The following is a 22,513-nucleotide window of genomic DNA, read 5'->3' on the forward strand; positions in this document are numbered from 1 at the left end:
AACATTATCTTTTCTCCTGAGGACAGCAATCGAGGAGTTAGCCTGTCATAGTCAAGGTATTATTTTTTAAAAAAAGAAATTCATCCTTACAATAGGAAACAAAGCTATTGCTTCACAGAGGAGACCCTGATTTCAATGTGTATGTATGTGAAAAAGAGAGAGATTAGTCCTAAATATTCAATATCTAGAGGGGCTGAATAGCCACTACTGTAATAATTTCCTGCAACAGACAGCAGAGCTAGACGAACACACAACGAATAAAGATTGTGAAGGATTCTCCCCACCATCAACTACATACACTTCCTGCTGCTGCTTCGCTCGCTTCTTCAAATAATAAATAATCCCACTAAAATGTAATCCAACATCATTACTGAAATCTAATAGAATATTTGCTTTCTCCCATGCTCTGCCCCACTTTCATCTGTGTCATGAGTGCCTCAAAGCATTAACATAATGACAATTTCTGAAACAACTGGATCTGATGGCAGTCTACTGGAGATAGAAGGGAGAAGAGATAGGAGGAAAGTCTCCTGAGGTTGACAGTATTGTGAGTCTGAAGGTATTTAGCAGAGACTGAGTATTTCTAAGCTACCTAGCACTGTCATCTGCACAAGAATATCATAAACTAATGCATCTCAATTTTGGTAGATAAGGCACCCAGTGAGGAGTGATACTTGCATGCATAATATACAAAAAGAGAATTTTGCATGAAACTTACTGTGTGGTCAATGAGTTACAGATGGGTTCTAGGGGCTGGACGGTCTAGTCCCACCCACTGCCAGAACTGTGTACCATCTTAACATTGCTACCACAAATGTCCAATGTGGCAAATGAGTTCTCAGCATAGACATCAGTACTGAAGGCAAGTTCCTATATTCAAGGCGTCCTGAATAGGTAGGGTGCATCCTTGACTGCATGAAATTCCATGTGTTTAAATGTATGTGCAGACACTTCATTCTCTGTAGTGACTGAATATCTGTTATATAGATTGGAAACAGCATGTAGAGGGGGTTGTATCCTATGGTTACCATTAGCAAACAAATGAAAAAGGTCTTGCCCCTATCATCTCTTGCACACATGCTATCACAGAGGGTGGCTATACTTGATGGAAACTTCTCTGATAGAACTGGGACACTGTTAGTAAGTGGATAGAGGCTACTGCTGTCAGAATGCATTTCATTTCACTCATTGATTAAATATATTTGGGCTGTATTCACTCAGCTCACACCACATCAACAGCAAAGCCAATGAATAAATCATTTTAGCAACTGTCCATGCTACTTGCTGCTCAATACTAATCTCAGAAAGGCTGTTTAAAAGAGGAACAGACCTTTGTCCTCTCTTGCTAGTCACTTTATTTATTTACTATAATAAAAGGGTTGTAAAGTAAGAGCAGAGAAAAATATTCCATCCATAAATTGCTTCCCATCCAGTCACTGTCAAAGCAGCTGCTGTAATGTCACAACGTTCTAGGACTATAGCAGTTCTTGTTAGGAAGACTTGATGCCGATAAAAAGGCAAGGACCGCTTCTTCATGATGTAGGTGCTTAACATCACTAGATGAAACACTGCTTGAAAAAGGGCCTCAACAAACATGTGGATAGCAACAGAAACATGAGGACTAGATTAGGAACAATTTTTTCAGATATTTTCTTTCAGCTTCCAGCTTCCCATTTCCTGCAGGATTGGTATTATTGTCCCAGCCATTTTAGCTTTGGGTTTTAAAAGACTTGTTGAACTGGAGCACTGTTCTTCAGTACTGTACAGTATTTTCTTTTTTCTTTTACTCTATATTCTGTTTAAAAAAGTAGCAGCATAATCTAACTGCCTAGATACAGTAGAATGATAAAATGTTGATAAAGTTTCTTATGTAATATGCTAACAGATTTTGAGCTTACAAGATGCACAAAAGAAAGGATCTACCTCCTGTTTTAAACAATTAATGTGCATCCAATATTATTATGTGGTCAGCTTACACCCTTCCATCATCATTTGTTTTGGAATATTAGGCATGAAATGAACATTAGAGCAACCAAAGAAAGCATTATGGAATACCATTTCAAGGTATCTCCAAATGTCTAATATGCTGGATCAGCTATAGTTTGATGGATGAAGTGAAAAAGAATATGCTTTGAAATATTAAAGTCATAAAAAGCACACAGGCATGAATTTTGTAGTTATGTGCTGACACTAAAAAAAACAAAAAACAAGCCAATGATTTAGTAGGGATTGAATCTATATTAAACCTTACAAAAACCATATGCATTTAGAAACAACAAATTAAGAACTCAATTATGCTGGCAGCTCCTAGCTAAGAGCATGATAAGGAAGAAAAAAGAAGAAGAAAAGTTTCAAATGCAGAATCTAAAATATTTCACCTAAGGGATTCGTACTTCCCCATACTAGGAAGCAAAAAAAAACCAACAACCTTTTTTCTTCCTAGTGCACTGTAGACAAATGAAGTACTTTTCCAGAGCATCATAAAAATGGAGGAAACATATATATAAAATTGTAGTGAGAGTCCCCTAACTCACATGTATCCCTCTACTACAGCATTTATGACCTTATATGACCACTCTGCTTACTGCAGCTCCAGGCTACTGACAGATCATCTGAATCATTAGCTGTGTGCAGAATTTCTTCTGCCATCATTCAGCCCACATTTATGGCTGCAGCAGGGAGCAAAATGGCATCTTCTGCTTGTAGAAAAGGGTTCAGATGATGTATTGGCCCTAAAATAAGCAGCCAAAGCAGCTGCCACAAAACAGTCATGTGCTTACAACCATAAAACAGAGATGTTAGGAAGAGCAACAACGCAATTCATGCTGTCTGACAAATGATCTACTAAGGCATTGGTGGCTATCAGATTATCATTTTGCAATCACCACAAAGGCTATTTACACCCTGCTATTCCCCTAAACAAAGCAACTAAAGTGGACCCTTGTTATACGCTGGGGTTTGGTTCCAAGATCCCCCATGTATAACAAATCCATGTATGCTCAAGTCCCATTAAATATAATGACATAGCAAAATGGTGTCTCTTATAAAAAGTGGAAAATCAAGGTTTGATATTTGAAATTTATACTTTTTTGAACATTTTCAAACTTTGTATGCTTGAATCCGTGTATAAAAAATCAGTGTATAAGAAGGGCTGACTGTGGCGCAGTGGTTAAATACCTGTACTGCAGCCATTCACTGAAAAACACAAGGTTGCGAGTTCAAGACCAGCAAAGGGGCCCAAGCTTGACTCAGGCTTGCATCCTTCCGAGGTCACTAAAATGAGTACCCAGACTGTTGGGGGCAAATTAGCTTACTTGTTAATTAGCTTACTTGCTGTTCACCGTTATGATCTTTGGAATAGCGGTATATAAATAAAACAAATTATTATTATTATTATTTCCCCACAGCCTGCTTCATTCTCTTATCCTTTGCATGTGGAATGAGTTACATAGCTGCTGCTTCTTGGTTCACTAAGAGTTGGTCATTCCTAGACTCTTTCTCCTATTCTATGGACAGATGTACAGTATCTTTTCTATCCTTCGAAGGATAAAAAAGGATAGGACATTTTTGTGCCCCATCTAACACTGCATTTCATCTAAATCTCATTCAGCTGGCTCTGCTGCCAACCAAAGCTCATTTCATGTTTAACTCTGATCCTGTAGATTGCCTTGAAGAACTGTTCTCTTAGTTTTAATGCTTTTTGCTAGACTTTATCTAACACTAAAGCTCTACTGTTTTTTCTACTACGGCCTGATTCCCCTCCTTCTGGTTACCCGAACTATAACTTTACACAACGGAATACCAGAGTCCTTTGGCCTAAAGCCACAAACAATTCCAGATTACAATAAATTACCTGCAGACCTCACAACTCAGGGGGACAAAGTTGCAGAATTCTATCATCTTAAACCTTTACAGTCTATCAATATGGTATTGCCAGACATTATACAAAGAAAAGCTAAAGAAAGCTGACGAAGGGGAGTTAACATCATTGCTACCTCCCAGTTTTTCCCTTTTGCTGATGGCAATGCCTCTTTGGAGGAGAGATGGAAAGGATCCAGCTGTGCAACATGTCTGGTGAAAAGCCCCCCGCCCCCCATTCCAAACTGTTATTTGAACTGGGTTGTTATGCCTTCATGGAATGCAGCAAGACTAATTTTTCTTTTTGCATGCAATTGTAGAGTTTAATTGTAATAATGAATTTGACCTATGCTATTTGATATACTTTGCTATTCATTTTTATTGATTACGCTCATCTTTATATTAATTGTAAACCTTTTTAGGAAGGGCAGGCCTTGGCAGTAACTAACTACAAACAACTAGTTACATTTAACTAGTTCATTTACATTAGATTATAATTAAAATTTAAGAAGAGATAAAGTCACTCCTGTGGTATGATTGCAATACTTTCTGAGACTTTTTTTTAGGTTATATAAGACAGCCTCACTAAATGGAGGACAAGGAATATCACAGGATTCAAGGCTTGGCTCATACTGTCTCTCATATTCATTTGTATCATGACTTCTGACACCAGCAGTGCTTGAACACTAAGAGACTGAGCAATTAGCAACATCAGAGGAGGAGACAAAAGACCAAACAACATGGAAACCCTGAGACCTTGAAGCCTTATGACTTGAGACTCAGGAGCCTAAGAAGAAACCCAGACTAGCACTGGTTACTTGAGTATTAGGAGCCCTGGTGGCGCAGTGGTTAAATGCCTGTACTGCACCCACTCACTCAAAACCACAAGGTTGCGAGTTCACGACCCGCAAATGGGCTCAAGCTTGACTCAGGCTTGCATCCTTCTGAGGTCGCTAAAATGAGTACCCAGATTGTTGGGGGCAAATTAGCTCGATCACTTGAGATGGTGTATCAACACCAGCAGCATATTTGGCTTCAAACCAAAGACCTATCCTTTTATGTCATTACACTGTGATAGGGAGGGGGCCATGTACAAAAGACATCAGTTGAATTCCAGATTATGTTGGAGAAAGGTAGTCTTGGACAAGTAGTACAAAAGAACTCAGAAAGAAAGCTGCTCACTTAGAACTTTCCATGTGCTGCACAATCTGATCTGCTTTACTCCTTTCTACAGCATGGGTTTCCATTACCACCCACAACAAGCTGGCAGTGAAGCAGACAGAATAAAAAATACATTCTGTGTTCCAGGTAAGCAGGTTGTAGGTTTCAGATTTTTAAAGAAGTGATTATAAAGACCAATTATTTTAAAGAAGCATAAAAGCTAATAGTTATTTTTTAAAAAAAATATAATTATAATGGTGACAATTTTATAATTTGTTTTAAAAGTAACTATCTGAACTCTAGAGAAATCCAAAAACGTTCTAAACTGCTGCTGGCAACAAGAGTTTCATGCATCCAAATTACATTAACATTATGCCAAGGATCACACCTAATAAGTCAAAGTTCTCTATGTTCTCAAAGACCAGATCATTGCAAGCCTTACCAAAAATATCAGAAGTCATGTTTTAGTTCAGTGAAAGTTCAACACATTTTCTATAGACTGGTTTTAGTTTACTCAAGGGACATATGTTTCTGTCCAGATTATAAAGCAGAAAGCAGTCAATCTTGCCTCCCAGAGCAACAGCTACTCAGTTGTATCTTATAACATCTATCCAGTGGAAGGACGTGACTGCAAACACAGACTAATTGAATTAGTTAGGGACCTTCATGCATGTAAAATATCACATGGAAAATGTCTTGAGAAAGTTCCATATAGCCTATCTCCTAATGTGAGCATCTCCATTCTTTTTGTTTGAACATGACATATGGCTTCATTTCTCTTCATGAACTTAATGAATATTTTAGTCCAGTGAGATTTCTTCTTTTTTGACTATTCTTTTTTGACTATTCTTATATGTATTCAATATACAGAAACACTCTGTAATAGCAAATTATTTATCTATTCCCTTGATCTGGACAGATTTACAATGGGATGTGCCTAAGAGCTATCACTTTGATACTATCTCCACCTGCTGGCAAAACCAAAATAACCCTACAATTCTGAATGGCAGGCACTCAAGGTTAGACTAAAAGAACTTTTTCTTTAAACAGAAGAGATGCAAATGAACAGCATCATAGAGTTTTGCAAGAAAAGAAAAATACAAGAAAAAGGAAATGAACACAAAATATATATTGCAAGTAATAAAGTAAACAAATACATTACCAGGAACAAGCTCCATAACAATATAAATAGGTTGCCTTTGCGTGCACACTCCTATAAGCTTTACAATGTTTGGATGATCATATTGTTTGAGTATCCTGCAAAGAGTGGGAAAAGGTCAGTATATTGTATTGCATTAAGTATCTTTCATTTAAACAGAAAAAAACCCAATAATCCTCTGCACATGCATGATTAAGATGTCAAATTTTATTTACGGTAACTGAAATAGAAAAATACTAGTTGGCATAACTGGAACCACTTATCCTTAATAAGCAACCTGACAAATACAGTACAATACAAACATAAGCCATACAGGAAAAGTATAGTTGGGTGTATAATTACAGAGGCATCAAGGGTTGTGGAAGTTTTCTGCCTACAGATAACTTAGGGGCTCAACAGACTGGCCATTAAGACGGGCCTGGGGACAGAGTTGGGGTGTGGCATCCACATGATGCATGCCCCGACTCTGCCCCCAGGCTGGCATAATACCAGGCACCGCTCCACACAGTGTGCAGCATCACAGCGCTCCTCTAGCACTGTGTCTATATGACACAGCGCCAAAGGAGTGTAGAAAAGCCATGTGTCAGAAGCTATGGTGCCCTTTCCAGGACACAAAAAGGACCCACATTTGCAGCTCCTTTTTGTACCATGGAAAGGAGAAATTGGGTTCACAGCATGTAGTTGCTGCGGCCCCGATCCAACAGTAAAAGAAGAGCCAAGGTTTAAAGACAAGTCAATTCAGAAAAGAACAGATAGCGTAATTTGCACAGCTGCCAGTTTCTCAGCAACAACAAAGGCAAGTGAATTCAGTCCAAGATGGTAAGGATGAACTTGCCACCTCCAGTCATTACTACAACTGTGACACTTGTGCCAACTACTATTTTGGTACTAAAATAAACTAACAAAAACATACAAGTACTTATTTTAACCTTTACTCTCATACTGAATTGCCTTCTTATACTATATTTCTTCTAAAAGAGATATTTCTTCCATAGAGGAAACAGGGCTAGAAGGAGTATGTATTAAAATTCATTGGACAACAGTATCTCTATTAATTCAAAATAAATTTCCAAGTAGAAGATATTAAGTAGTTTCAGCCAATAACATAAATGAGATCTGTTTTAAAATGACATCTATCTTCTGGTATGCAATGAATACTAAGTGCCTATTTTATTTCAGTTTTCACTACTCACCTGGCCTCTGATAAAAACTTAATTTTCAGTTCCTGAGGAAGGTCTTCTTTACATGTTTTTACAGCAACAGGGGTTTTATCTTTTAATGTTCCCTTGTACACTTCACCAAAATTACCCTGAAATTAATAAACAAATATAATGGTTCACAATACAGATAATGTCACACACCTATATTTGAACTAAGGGAAGTAGAATAATGGAGAAGCCCCCCAAAACCTCTGTCACTGGCAAGGCAGGAATAGAAAAAAATGAAGTGAGGATCAATTAATTCAATGGAAGAAAAATGGACGTGTGGCTCTTGACACTGGATCTTGAGCAAGGTGATATATATAACTCAAAGGATTATGGACTGCCCCTCTACATCATCCAAAGAATATCATAATGCAGCTGTATCAGTTAACACTATTCTTATACTGTATAAGATTGTACATGTTTTTTAGCATGACAAAAATAGTTTTAACACTTTTTACAAAAATGAAATTAAACTATCATGGTTTGAACCAAACACCATTTTATGTAAAGAATGTTTAAAGACTTAGTCTTAAACCCAGTTGGTAATCCCAGCTGAAGTAGTTAGAAATGGGAGTAGCAACTGAATTTAAATATGTAATCTGAACACCCAATTTATCTGTGAAGAGCCTAGACTAGTTTTTGGATAGGGATAAATAAAGTATCAATTTGTTTGAATGGCAACTTTTACTTGTGCCAACCAGGCTGTGTTTTGAGATTAGGTCCTAAAGTGTTGGTCATGTACCTGCTGATGAGTTCAATTAGCCTAGTAGACATGAGGAGAAGAGACTTTTACTAGTTCTCCATCTCTGCAAAATTACATTAAACCTGAAATATACATTATTGGTATATTATTCTATCAATGTTTTATGGTGTTTTATGACTAACTTTGAATGTTGATTGTACTTCCATACATTGGAAGGCAACCAGTAATGCTGGAAGGTAAATGGTAAAAGGACACCTAAAGCATCTTAAATTAGACCAATTTTATAATTGCCTTACTTTAGTCTCATAACTCACCCCAAATAAGGCACTGTTTCACAAAAGGTATGAAAGCTGTATATAAGTTATTCAGATTCTTCCCATACTATTCCTGCTTGTCTTGTTAAAACAGATGTGCTTTTTCACCCCTTTCAATTTAGACTGAGAATCCTTTGTCATTTGTCAGATAATCTGCATACTGTTTGGGGTCCCTTCACTACTATATAGCTACCTAGGCATCTAACTTGCAATTATGGTAAAAATCAGACAATAGTTAATATCAGCACTCCATTTAAGCATTCTTAAGTACTGGAATCTGGACATTCATATGGGAGAATGATCAGGCTTCTGTCAAACTTTTAGGCTATTCATTATATGCAGTCATAGATTTACAAACAAACATGCTCTCCTAGGGAGAAATACAGATATGTCAGCTTCTAGACACATTGTTTTCATTACTTAACATTGTACTGCATGTTAAGACATCATACACTGATTACATTGCAGTACAGGGGGCCCTTGGTATCAGCTGGGGTATGGTTCCAGGAGCCCCCTTGGATACCATAATCTGCAGATGTTGAAATCTAATTAAATATGAGTGTAGTAAAATAGTGCCCGTTATATGGCTAAATTAAGGTTTGCTTTTTGAAATTTAGATAAAGAGAGAGAGAGAGAGAGAGACAGAGACAGAGACAGACAGACAGACAGACAGACAGACATTCAAGCTGTGTATGGTTGAATCCTTGGATAAGAGGGCTGAATGTATGAGGCAAGTCAGATATTACACTTTAAGAAGAATCTTTATTTCTTAATTTCTAGCTTGCTTCTTGATAGTTAACACTTGGAGGAATATTACCGTAATAAACAATATAACTCAGTCATTTATCCTTGAGTCTCCTGGATCCAGCAGCATCTGTTACATAGCTATAAACATCTATAAGCATCCATTACAATCAGAATGGGAAATAAGTCTACAGTACAGTTGGCTCTCTATATCCAAAGATTCCTTCTCCACAGATTCTACCATCTACAGCTGAAAATATTCAATAGAGTCAGCTCCCTGTATCTGTAGGTGATCCATTCTGCCCCCCCCCCCCACCTCTCCGGCAGATACAAACATCCATGGATGCTCAATTCCTGTTGTCCCTAATGGCGGTGCAGCCACATGGCCACAATGCCATTAGGAACAAATGCAGTGAAGCCTTCCCTCCCTTCCTCCCTCTCCTGTTCTCTCTCTCTTCTTCCTCCCTTCTGTTTTTTTTTCTCTCTCTCCTTCCTTCCTCCCTCTATCCCCCTTTCCTCACCCTCCGAGGCTCCTGTCTCGCGCTTGCCTTCAGGGGTGGTTGAAAGGCAGAGGCTGGAGCCCCGTCAGCCTGAGGGAGCCAGGACCAGGACTGGGGCCTGGGACTTGGAGCCTGGAGGTTCCGTCCCGGGTGTTGGGCCGGGAATGGGTGGGTCCCAAGTCCCAAGCCCCAGCCACGACTCCATCCGGCAGGCTGGTTTTTGCTTACAGCCAAGGGGAAAATACATTTGAATTTTAGAGGTTTTGTTTAAAAGATATCACTGAGAGACTGTTACCTTAAATTGTGGATGGTTCAATTTTATTGTTTAACTTTACTTATACAAATTTGTGACCTTCTTGGAGGCCAAATGTTCTGTAGAAATAAACCAAAATGTAGCTGGTATTTATAAATGACATACTTCTGCCATTACAGGCACTGGCAAGACAAACACCAAGAATCTTTAATAACTTTCGTCTGTTTAATATAAGCCAAACTCTTCTGTTTGTTGGTGGTAAGTGTGTGGGTGGATTGGTGGAGGTCATGCCAGTTATTAAAATAGTAAAAAGTGAGGTCCATCTATTATAACTTATAATTATCAGTTTGGAACACACTGCAACTTGCTCTACTTAACATTCTAAACTTAATAGGAATTGTATTATTGCACAGCTTTCATTTCCCTTACGTGATATTTCTTAGAACATTTGAAATAGGCAGTAAAAGAATGGTGTCATAGAGGCACGAGCTAAGTTTTTGATGACTCTTTACCTAATGTTTTATACATTTTTCCTTATATTTAGATCTAGGGAATGGTCTTTTACCTAGATTTAGGGCAACTACAAACTTTTGAGCTTCTTAGGAAGTTTACTAAATCTTTTTTACTGAGATTTACCACAGGATTACAGAATAATTAGATAGGAGAGTTGAAATAATACAGCCTGAATGAGTATAATCAAACCATGAAATCAAATTAGTCTAAGTGATTTTAGGCTTGAAGCATAGGATCCAATTTTGTCTGATGCTAAAGAAGCAATATAAGGGAAGAAAAGACAGCAGTGACATGGATTAGTTTAAGTTTTCTTCTTTGTCACTGCTTAGGAGAATACTCATGTGCTGCAATGCCTGGAAGTACAGAAGCACCACTTCTTCCCATGTCACAGGTCTGAGGTCATATAAAAGAAGCCCATAATACAGCTCCTCCTCATAGCACAAATGATAATCAAAACTTAAACTGGTATAGGGAAGAATCATAATAGATATGCCTGTTGCATAATGTTAGGCATCTTACTGTCCTGGTGCTATAGAAATGAGTAGTGCAGTTATAGGCCCCATATCATCAGAGTAACAAGATCATGAGCTGTAACCTCCTTCAAAGTACAGGTATCACATTCCAACAAAGCAACATAATCAGTCTATGAAAATTTAACATAAAGATGGGGCAAAGCAGATGGCTGGGAAAGCACAGCCCAAGGCCACTGGCCACAAGCAGATTGGGTCTGCGGCAACCGCATGGCCCTCTCTGAAAGTGGGCAGCAGCTGCTGGCCCCAACTTGCACCACCAGGAGTTGGATTATCCTGGTTCCTTTTTGCTCCAGTTTAAAGGACTGGAGTGTGGCCTCGGCGTGGCTTCTAGCCATTTTGAAGACGTGCGTCATATAAATGGTGTGCTTCCAACATGACCAGAAGCTGTTTCTTTTGGTCTGTGTGTTTCAGGCCATAGTAGATCATTTCATTTTCATTTCAGCATGAATGTATCTTGTAGGGTAGTGGTTTCAGTGCTCAACTACAACTCTGGAGACCAGAGTTGAATCTCAGCTCACTCATGAAAACCCACTGGGTGACCTTAAGTAAATCATACTGTCTCAGCCTCAGAGGAAGGCAATGGCAAAACCCCTCTGAACATATTCTGCCAAGAAAACCCCATGATAGGCTCACCTTAGGGTCACCATAAGGCAGAAAGGCCTTGAAGACACACAACAATAGCAACAACAAGAAGACATCATAAAACTGTCCCTGGTGTAACTGTATGGAATTCCTGCCTTCAGAGGAGGTGTGTGTGTGTGTGTGTGTGTGTGTGTGTGTGTGTGTATCCGAGTATGAAGGAAAAACTCCTTAAGACTTTTAAAAAACAAAGTTGATTAAATCATTACTACATAAAACTGTGTAAGAACACAGAGACAAATAGGTAAAGCAGTAAACACAAGAGATAGGCATATTAGAAGAGGAAAAGGTGCAACTAATAGATAGGTTAGTTAAAAACATGTTCTCAGTTTATTTGTAGTGAGATCTCCCTTACTCCCATATACAAAACACACTGTGATCTGAAATTTATAAAGAATCTGGGTTTTAAAAGACTGAGTTATTCATGTGGGTATTCAATTTTGTTTTATAGAAAACATTTCCAAATGAGACCTACACTGATGGTATTTCACAAACAAGTGGCAGGTGTTTCTGCCAGGGCATTATAATGAGAGTATGAAGTTTTTCAGTTGTTTTACATGCTGTACTGTATTTTGTTTTGAAAAACTGATTGAATTGTTATATCTCGGACTTGGTATCTACACATCTCCCTGGGTGTTCTTTATAATACAGAACAGTGGCAAAGAACAATGTTCAAGATAATAAAATAAACAAACGTAAGTCTTATTTATTATTTCTTTAGTCATTCCCTTAATGTAAGTCAGATAGGGATCATGAAAAATATTAACAAAATTTCTCATTCTTGATAAGACAGGGTGTCTGAACATGTCAAAGCATCCTGCTGAGATATTGAATCAATAACCACATGAAATTTCTAGCATCCTGTTTGCTTCCTGCACAAGAATGAAACAATTGCACTTTTATCTTTTTGGAAGCAATTTCTCTACACAAAATTAGTCTCTTTTCTTTTTGTGAATCAGTACTCACTCACAGGAAACACAGATATGGATTGTTCACTGATTAAAAAGACACAGGCAACTGACTGGCTCAGATCTAGTGTTACCTGATGTTCCATATTCACAAATATGAGCATGCTTGGGTTTTGAGGGGATGCCCTTTTTCTGTCCCAGCATCCCAACAGCACATTGAATGGGAACACAAGAAAGGACCTTCTCTGTGGATGCTCTCAGGCTCTGTAATCCACTTCCTAGGGAAGCTAGACTATACCCACTGTGTCCTTCCAAGAGTCTTTGGGAACTGAATGTTTATAGGGAAAAGACCATAATGCACTGTATGTCTTGCTTTTAAATAGGATACAATTTTAAAAATGCTTTTAATTCCACTGATAGTTTAATTACTGTACATTTTAAAATTTGTATATTTTAAATGCTGTCTGATCTATATTTGTTTTACTTTGGTATAGCCAAATCCCAGAGTTTTGAAAAGTGTGTTTTTTAAAAAAATAATAATAATCTTATTCTCATATATTTTTTGAAGTTCATACAACAAGGCAGCAACACTCCTATTAGTTTATGCAAAAAACTGTTCACGCTTTCCTCAAATTACATTTTCACAAGTCCAGTATGTATTTTTAAAACAAAAACTACAACATAATCTCCCTAAAGTCTCCTGAAATCAGACAGTAATTCACCCAATGTGAATTAGCTGGTAAACAGCGATGTAATAGAAATCCATCAATTTCTGAATGAGGTCAAATATGGAATCCCCAAACCCTCATGAAACTTAGCGAGGAAGAATAACTGCACATCAAAAGTCACCAGAAATTGCTGCAATTTTTTTGTTGTTCCAAGCATAACATAGGCTGTGCAGTTTTTGAGAACTGCACAGGAGTCTGAGAAACTGCACAGCTTTGCAGTCAAATCACATTCTCACAAGCTGCTGCCACAATGCAGAATTAAAGCAGCTTGACACCACTTTAACTGTCATGGCTTCATCCTATGGAATCCTAGGACTTGTGCAATCCAGTCTCTCCAACAGACGGCCACATAGCTCACAAAATTACAAATCCCAGAATTGCAAAGTATTGAATCATGGCAGTTAAAGCAATGCCAAACTGCATGAGTTCTGCAGTGCAGCTGTAGCCCCAATCTTTTACCACATACAGAAAACTGCACATCTTCTAAAAGAAGGGGCAAATTTACCACATTTTCAGTTCCCCCTGACTTTTATTAGGTTGCAAGTGATAAAGGGAGAGGTAGAAATAGCTGACTGACAACTGGAAGTTGTTTTTGTTGTTGCTGCTCCTGTGTGCTTTCAAGTCATTTCTAACTTCTGTGGATTCTAAGGCAAACTTTTCTTGGCAAGATTTATTCAGAAGGGGTTTGTCTTTACCTTTCCCTGAGGCTGAGAGACTATGACTTGCCTAAGGTTGCCCCATTGGTTTCTGGGCCTGAGTGAAGATTCAGACTCTTGTCTCCAGAGTCACAGTCCAACCTTTGAACCACTATACTATTCTGGAAGTTGCCCAGTGTCAATAATGTTGTTATCCAGCTGTTAGAGTTACTATGGGCTATTCTGGTTATTGTCCTGCATTTTCCAGCTAGTAAAATAAAGATAATAATGTGGCCAACAACACTGTATTTTGAGGAGCCAGCTGAGGTTACTGGGACAGGGTGTTGCTGTCACCACTTGTCACCCTATACTCAATACTGGAGAGAGACTTAAAGTTCTGATTAGTCTGCTGGACCCGGTTGGACTATCAGTATCTGTTTCCAGTGGTCTCAATGGATCACTGGCATTGACATTCAAATCAGAGCAGAGCCCTATTTTCTGGCACTCTCTCTGCTGAGCAGGTGCTTGTTGTACCATGGTGAGTTTTTCTGCCACCCTGTTTCTGTTTACCTGGCCAACAGGGAGAGCATCACTCAAGGCTCCCCTGGAGGACCTGTTCTTGGTCAGGGCCCCAGAATGCTAGCATCCCCTGAAGCTCCATCTCCAAAACTGGGATTGCACCAAACATGCTGGCAGTTGCGGGGTCAGACAACAGATGTGGAACCAGAGTGTCGTCTTCCAACTTCTGAATTTTCCTTTCCTTCTGCAAATGCATTGTGCATTGACTTAACAATAGAAGAGTTCTGACAATCTGTCAAATACAGCAAGATAACTAGTACGGAAATCCAGGCTTTGGTAGTTAAAACTCAGAAATCCTTTATTAAAAAACTATAGATACAGTCCAGTGCCATTCACTGTCAGAACTGACCAGCAAGCATTAAAATTGCCTGATTAAACTACACACAATTTCAAATTTGAGGCAGGTCTAATTTTTGTTATAATAACATTTTCCTCTCTTTCCCATACTGTCCCTTTTCTTGTTGTTACAGCCACACCTTCTCACAGAAATGATCTTGAATAGATTTGGCTCATGCTTTTCTCCCTTCCAGTATTATCTCTGCACCTGTGTCTGTGATCACCAGAACTTAGCAACACTGTTACTACTCTATATCCCATCATACCTACTTCCCAACATTTTATGGCAGGCAAGTTGCCTATGCAACTCCTGATATTCTGCAAATTATGCTCTCCCATGTCTGATCTGAACAAGCAGCTGATGACAAGATGCTGTTACAAAATGTAGTTCTATCCACAGTTCCTCAAGCAAAACATAGGGCGTTCTCTGCTGTCGCCCCCAAACTCTGGAACGACCTGCCGGATGAGATCCGTCAGATAACATCATTAGACAGCTTTAAAAAAGCAGTCAAGACGGATCTCTTCCGGCAGGCCTTTCCAGATTAACCATCCCGGCCCAGGTTCCTGATTCCCTCATTTCTCCCGTGGCCCCATCTTAGTGATGGTCGAGGATCAACAGAGGGATATCAGGGTTTTTAGTTTTTAATTGTTGTTTTTATGCATTGACATTGTGTTTTTAATATGTTATACTGTTTAATATTGTCTTAAGGGGGGGAGGGATAAAGTGTTTTTAATTGTCATATTTTATATTTTACTGTTGTTAACCGCCCGGATTGGTTTGCCATAGGGCGGTATACAAATAAATATTATTATTATTATTATTATTATTATTATTATTATTATTATTATTATTAATAAAACATACAGTGTTATCACTGTGGACTATTTGTTACATTTAGGGGGAATAAATATGATAAAGAAATTTGGGTCAAGTGATTATTTTACTAACTCTATTTAACTGATATAACATGTCATATAGTATATTGTACTTGTGGGTTTTTTTTAATTGGTTTATCCATATTGCTTTAAGTACATCCCCAAGACAAAACTATGAGGACCGAGCAAGAACAACCTTTCATCTGGTATTTTTGTGTTTGGAGAAAAGAAAAATCATGCTTCCTTTATTATACTTATGGTCTCATGCAGTGGCAAATATGAAGTAGATGCTTTTATGTTATAGCTGGAATTACTGGACTCACCAGAGATTCATTTTAATTCAATTAATATTACAAGTGTCAAGGTGAAAGAGACATATTGCAGAGCAAAATTATTTGACTATTGGAAACTTTACACTTCTCATAAGCCAATTCAAGATCCAAATTTCTTAACCAGTGCTTATTTTTACAGCCAAACATTTTGATTTCTTGTCTTTGAATTATAATATGCCTTCCGTTTCAACATGTTTGTAATGCTGGGGCTATCAGTACAACAGTTTTATTTTGTGTTCTATAATCTGTTTTCTTCCATGTGAACACATTCTATTAATGAGATGTGTGATATGAAATAGATATTCTTTAGTTGCTGTTATAACTTTATTTATACTCTGTCTTTCCCCCTGAATTAAGATTCAAGGTGACAAAGATAAACATTAAAACAGGATAAAATGATCAATACGTTAAAACAATTTAAAACATACAATTAAAAATAATAAAAGTCAATTTTATTACAATTAAAAACAGAGCAATTTTTTAAAAATCAGTTCTCAAAAGCCTATAGCAAAAAGAGAGAAAGAGAGCGAGAGCGAGAGCGAGAGAGAGAGAGAGAGAGTCTTTGCTCACCAACAGAAGTTAAGTCTTACTTGCTTCGGTGAATAGAACTGACAACATTCACACATTTAAAGGAAAACATCTTTAGATTTGAGGCACAGGTTTGCTGGGTCTTCAGAACAAATATGCAAAGTATGCAATTACTATTCATTTCATTCCTTGACAAGGGGTTAATGGTTCACTTTTTATCACCTTGTGAAGAAAGGTAAGGGTGGGCTGGAATAAGTGCTTGGAAATTTACAGAAGCATTATGTTAATTGTAGTTTTCTGTACAAAAATAAATGGTTCCTCCTACCCCATGAGATTAATTCTAAATATGTGATGAGATTAATACTAAGTATGTCATAGCCAAATGATAATATTTCAAGGACAGTAACTGATACCCTATGCACATAAAGACTCTAGTATTTTTATATATATTTTGCAGTATCTATATTTTTTGGAAAATTTGCAAGCTATAGTTTTTGTGTGTTTTTCAGGCTATGAAGCCATATTTTAGAAGAGTTTATTCCTGCCATTTCACCAGCAACTGTGGCTGGCAACTTCAGAGAATGCTAGAATGGAAGAGAATGGGGTTTGCAAGCTATCTTCTTACAGCATTCATGGGACAAGATTCATAGGCATTTATCTGCATTGTAAAAACACCACAATAAATATTCAACAAAATGGAAAATAATATAAAAGCAATAGAAAACTACCACCACTTTTACTTCCAGGCTCATAATCGGAATCCCACACAAAATGTGACCCAAAAGCACAGCCATTCCCAAGACATATCTCTTCCTCGTGTTTCTCAGTAATGTGTAACTGAACCAGCTGCATGACTTAGGTTAATGTGTCAAGCTTTTTCTCACTGATGTCCTGTCTCTGAATGATACAACCAGGGAATGTGGTAAGGTGGGAAATATTAGACTCCTCAACATCAATGTCCTACATTTGACTCAGCTAGATATTTTAGTTGACATCTAGATCTCACCATCAGTGTTTTTATACTATCCATTTACTATCTCAGATAATTTTAAGATGAAACTTGGTGTGACAGGGCAGCTACATGTATTTTTCACAGAGGTGAGAGAAGCAAAATCTTGCTTCTCCCCTGCCTTGCCATCTTCACTCTACTCATTCTTTTCAGCCTAATTTCAATTCCTTGCCTTGAAGCAATAAAGAATAGCAAAGCAAGGAAGGCAAGAGAGAGGATTTAGTGCTCCTTACTCATATTAAAATATTCCTACCTCCATGAATTTCATACATGCATGAAGGAAAACACATGCATAAATAGTTTATGTAAATAACATATAAATTACATTTGTTATATCTAGTTTTGCAGTAATTCTCAAATGTTAATTTGTACAGTTCAGAAACTCTTTTGTTGCTTTAGATGCATTCTTCTGTAAACCACCCTAGCAGTTCCAGTTAAGAGAGGAGTACAAGATCATGTCTGACCTTGGAAGCTAAACAGGGTTAACCCTGGTTAGTACTTGGATGGGAGGCTGCTAACAAATTCTAGACTACATTTCAGAGGAAGAAACTGGCAAAACCACTTCTAAGTATTCCTTGTTTAAGAAAATCCTATGAAATTCGGGCTTGAAGGCGGCCGCACACACACACACACACACACACACACACACACAAACATACACAAGGTTCAGAAACAAATTAAATTAAGGCAAGAATGAAAGTCTGGGGGCAGAGTAGCAATAGCTGCAGTAGGACGATTATTAATCCATGGGTATTTGGAAAGTAAATTATTTTTAAATGCTTTTAACAATATTAACTGCCATAGATTACTGTCTTAATTAATAATACCTTCATAGGTTGTCTACTTAAATCACAAACGTACCAAAGTATAGCATTAATCTGTTCCACCTATTTCAGTGGGTAATTGCTTAGAATGCTAATCAAAATCAATAGTCTTAACCAATACTTAACTTTAGCTGGATTTTGCCATCTCATAATAATTTTTTAAAAATAATCTTTTTGTGTTTGTTTATAAAAATGTTATATAATGGGATGGCAAAGAAACCTGCAATTCTCAGTCATTATTATGCTTTGGATCCAAGCCTACAGTGATCCCTCCCTTCTCATCTACAGAAGATCACTTACTTTGCCCAGTAATTCTCCCAGTGTAACATCTTCATGATTGAGAATCCATTTCTTATCCTGTTCCAACAAAACAAAGACCAGTTTAGTCCACAACACTGCATTTCTTATTAAACATTAGTGAGATTGCAGAAGTAAATGGAAAAGGATAACTCAAATGAGATTATGCTATCATCAACATGCTAAAATCTTAACCTTCAAGATTAAAACGTTATTACATGATTGGAAGTTAAAATCATGTTATGGCAAATTACTGGTAGTCTAAATCCAACTGCTGTCCCAATTATAATGAAGTCAACACTCATATACTGTAAATTCCACTGATTCAGTTTGCATTAGATTTTGGTTGGAAATAAGAATTCAGTTTAAGCCTAAAACTCTAGTATACTATATGTATCAAACTGTATATGATCTTTCATAAAGCTGAGGACACATCTATCATTGTTTTAAAAAAAACAAGAAGAAAATATTTCCTTTGATTAAAAACAAGAAACTCTATTGTGGAGTTTATCAGTATGTTCACTAGAGGATAAAGAAAGTAATTTCCACTATTGTTTTAGAAAAATTGGTTTTCATTAGACTGATGAAGTAACTGTATATTATCATCTGCAGAACATAACTAATGTAATTAGTAACTACTTTAAAATTCAATTTTACTCATACAGTGCGCCTGCGCCATATGCGGGTGCACTATATGTGGCTTTCAGCTTACGCTGAATCTGCACAAACGAAAGAATGAAGAGCGCATGTGCTCTGTCGCACTGCGAGCCCTGTTATATTGAATGGGGCTCGAGCATACGTGTTTTTCGGATTACGCAGGGGGGTCCAGAACGGATCCCCTGCATAAGGTAAGGATCCACTGTAGTCATTGATGCAAACATTTTGCTTTACACTAGCCATTATACAGTTGTATCAGATGTTATCTAATATTTCAGATAACCCATATCTCTCTCATTTGCAAAAAGATTTGAAACTAATCAACATTTACACTCAACTTTAAGTAGCTATGAACAGGTATATGCACAGAAAGATATATTTAGAAAATAGTAAAAAATTATATGCTATATAAATGCTAATATTAAACAGCATTTCTGAATAACATGTTCACTATCTAGAAGTAGGAAAAGGTAAAGGCATGGATGTCTAGTTGTAACCAACGGTAGGGGTCTCTGCTTATCTCCGTTTCTTCGCCAAAGAGCCAGTGTTGTCCAAGGACTGCTCTGGCAGTCATGTGACCAGGATGACTGCAGTGAATGCTGTTACCTTCCCACCATGAGAAGTGGTACCTATCTATCTACTTGCATTTGCATGCTATTGAACTGTTAGGTTGGCAGAAGCAGGGACTAGTAACAAGAGCTCACCCCATCATACAACACTCGGGCCTTGAACTGCCAACCTTCTGATCTACCGATCGTCAGAATTGGCGTCATAACTGCTAAGATTTATAGTTACATATTTCCTGGTGACAGAACAGATTTTTACTAGTTTGTGATGACTCATATGTATGCAGTAGTATCTTCATGATCTCCCGTGCTCTCTATTCTTGAGTTTCCCTTGGGGACCTTCACAAACTGAAAATGATTCAAAATGGGGCAGCCCAGAGTCCAACTATGAGCTGTGGCCAAATTGTTCCTCCTTGAAAGGAATGTCATTAGTTCCAGCTATTTTTCATGCTCAGTCTGTAATAGTAGTTTTTACACCCTGAAATTCGTACATAATCTGAGAAGGGATTACTTCAATGAGTTCTTAGTCCCATACATAACTTTTCCTGCCTAGGTAGTCAGTACAAGCCTCAATAGTAAGTGCCACAATAATTAGAAATTAGGCTTGTGGCAACAAAGAGTAGGCCTTCTCACTAATTCTATCTCCAATTTGGAAACCCTTCTTCTGAGTTTTGTCACACTACCTCAACACTGTTGGACTTCAGGGAATAACATGTCCTTTTAGAAAGGCTTTGGGGTCCTCAGTTAACAAAGCCTCTGACAAAGAAGCTCCTTTTTACAAAGGCTTTTTACAATCCTAGCCCCCTTTTTCCTTGTATGCCTACCAATTCACCAGTCACACAACTTCAATGGGTGTGATTTTAAAATGACACAAAAATTCCACAGGAACCTCCTCCTTGTGCCCATTCAGACATGGTTTCCTGGAAAGGTGGCATTTGGGGCCATGCTCTAGAATACAGTGTTTGGCCATGATTACTACAACCCCCCTCCCCATTTTGTTGCATCATTCTCATTTATTCTTCTGTAACTAGTGAATTTGGTAAATATGGCTATCTGAAATTTTGGTATTGTGGGCTATTTTCCAGAACACAGATGTTTTCCTTGGAATGTGTAGTAGAAAGTGATTCCTGAGCAATTTCTGTGACATTTGGCATCACTCCCATCTGCTCTTGTTTTTCTGCTGAATTTGGTTTCCTTTGCTTTTTGAACAATCAGCATCCATAGCCATTTCCTGGATGTTTCTGCTTGGAATAGGTACAAAAAGGAAATTTCTGTGGATTTTTTTTTTTAAAAAAAAATTGGCTAGTGAAATCTCTCCCATTTAGTCATGTGTGTCTGGTGGGCATGGTACCTCTGCACTCACATCAAGCAGGACAACTGGGGGCAAAGCTTTCAATGAAAAATAATGTCAAATAATATTTGTGGATTTTTCAGCTACAAGAATCTAGTTATTTTTACAAACACAACTAAATTCTTGAAATTTTTGTTTTCCCTTCTGTAAGAATACACCACACAAGTTGAAAGCAAGTAAAAACCCAGTGTGGCAGACCTGTTTCCCCTTAAACACTACCTTTTTATTTCTACTTTTTAAGGTAAATTCCCATACACCCCTACTCATCACATAACTGTTGTATTGTTCCTTTGTGATGGAATACATTATAGAAGGGAATGCAATGTATCTGAACAAATACAAATATATAACTCATTTACACTGGTGCCTCGGGATACGAAATGATCGGGTTACGAAATTTCCGGGATACGAAAAAGTTGGATTGGCAAAAACTGTTTCGGGTTACGAAATATTTTTCGGGTTACGAAATTCATTTCGGCGCGAAATTCAAATGCTGCAAAGTGCAGCTATAGGCTTTCCAGTGCTAACGGAAAGCCTTTTCGGGTTACGAAATTTTCGGGTTACGAAAGGAATGGCGGAACGAATTAATTTCATAACCCGAGGCACCAGTGTACTTTAAAGACCCATGTAACATAGGGATTTGTCTGTCTTAGCAAATGGTTCAAAAGGCATACCACATACCAAAGACAGGGAAATGCAGAATTAGTCCTAACCTCCAATGGCAATTATATTTCAGTGGTGCATGCTGATAACCAAGAGGCTATGAAACAACATAATGGCAAAGGATGGTAGAAATCACTGAATGAGCTACTGGGATACAGCAGAAGGTAACTACAAGTAACACTGTGGCTTATGACAAAACTGGACTTGAGCCAAAAGGACATTGGCTGAAGTGCTCAGAAGTGAAAGGTCAACACATACCATAGGGACATGGAATGTGAGAAACGTGATTCAGGGGCAACTAGATATAATAAAAGAAAAACAATTTTGGGGGTGAGTGAGCTAAAGTGGAGAGAAATGGGACATTTTGCCTCAATTAATAACAGTATTTTATTCAGGAGATAAAAATCTAAGAAGAAATGGGATGGCATTAATGGTGAGAAAAAATATAGAAAAAGCATTCAAAGGATATAATGGAAAATCTGAACCATATCAGTAAGATCTTTAAAAAACAGTGTAACCATGATCTAAGTTCATGCTCCAGCTCCAAAGGCAAAAGAAGAAGAAACTGAAAATTGCTATGCATGAGTACAAGAGGAAATTGAGCACATGCCAAAAACAAGACCTGCTGTTAACCACAGGCAA

At 37.8% G+C, this 22,513-nt stretch overlaps 1 protein-coding gene across 3 annotated transcripts in view; it reads right to left on the reverse strand.

Moving 5' to 3' along the window:
* FER (FER tyrosine kinase) overlaps window positions 1–22,513 on the reverse strand; it is a 204,584-nt gene that overhangs the window by 75,948 nt on the left and 106,123 nt on the right. For all 3 annotated transcript variants that reach the window (XM_042451397.1, XM_042451398.1, XM_042451399.1), the window contains exons 14-16: window positions 18,638–18,694; window positions 7,372–7,487; window positions 6,182–6,276 (exon numbers count right to left, since the gene is read on the reverse strand). In XM_042451397.1, coding sequence (XP_042307331.1) covers window positions 6,182–6,276; window positions 7,372–7,487; window positions 18,638–18,694 — 268 coding nt within the window. The remainder of the gene's footprint in view (window positions 1–6,181; window positions 6,277–7,371; window positions 7,488–18,637; window positions 18,695–22,513) is intronic.

This window comes from Sceloporus undulatus, chromosome 2, assembly GCF_019175285.1.
Source record: "Sceloporus undulatus isolate JIND9_A2432 ecotype Alabama chromosome 2, SceUnd_v1.1, whole genome shotgun sequence".
Taxonomy (NCBI): Eukaryota; Metazoa; Chordata; class Lepidosauria; order Squamata; family Phrynosomatidae; genus Sceloporus; species Sceloporus undulatus.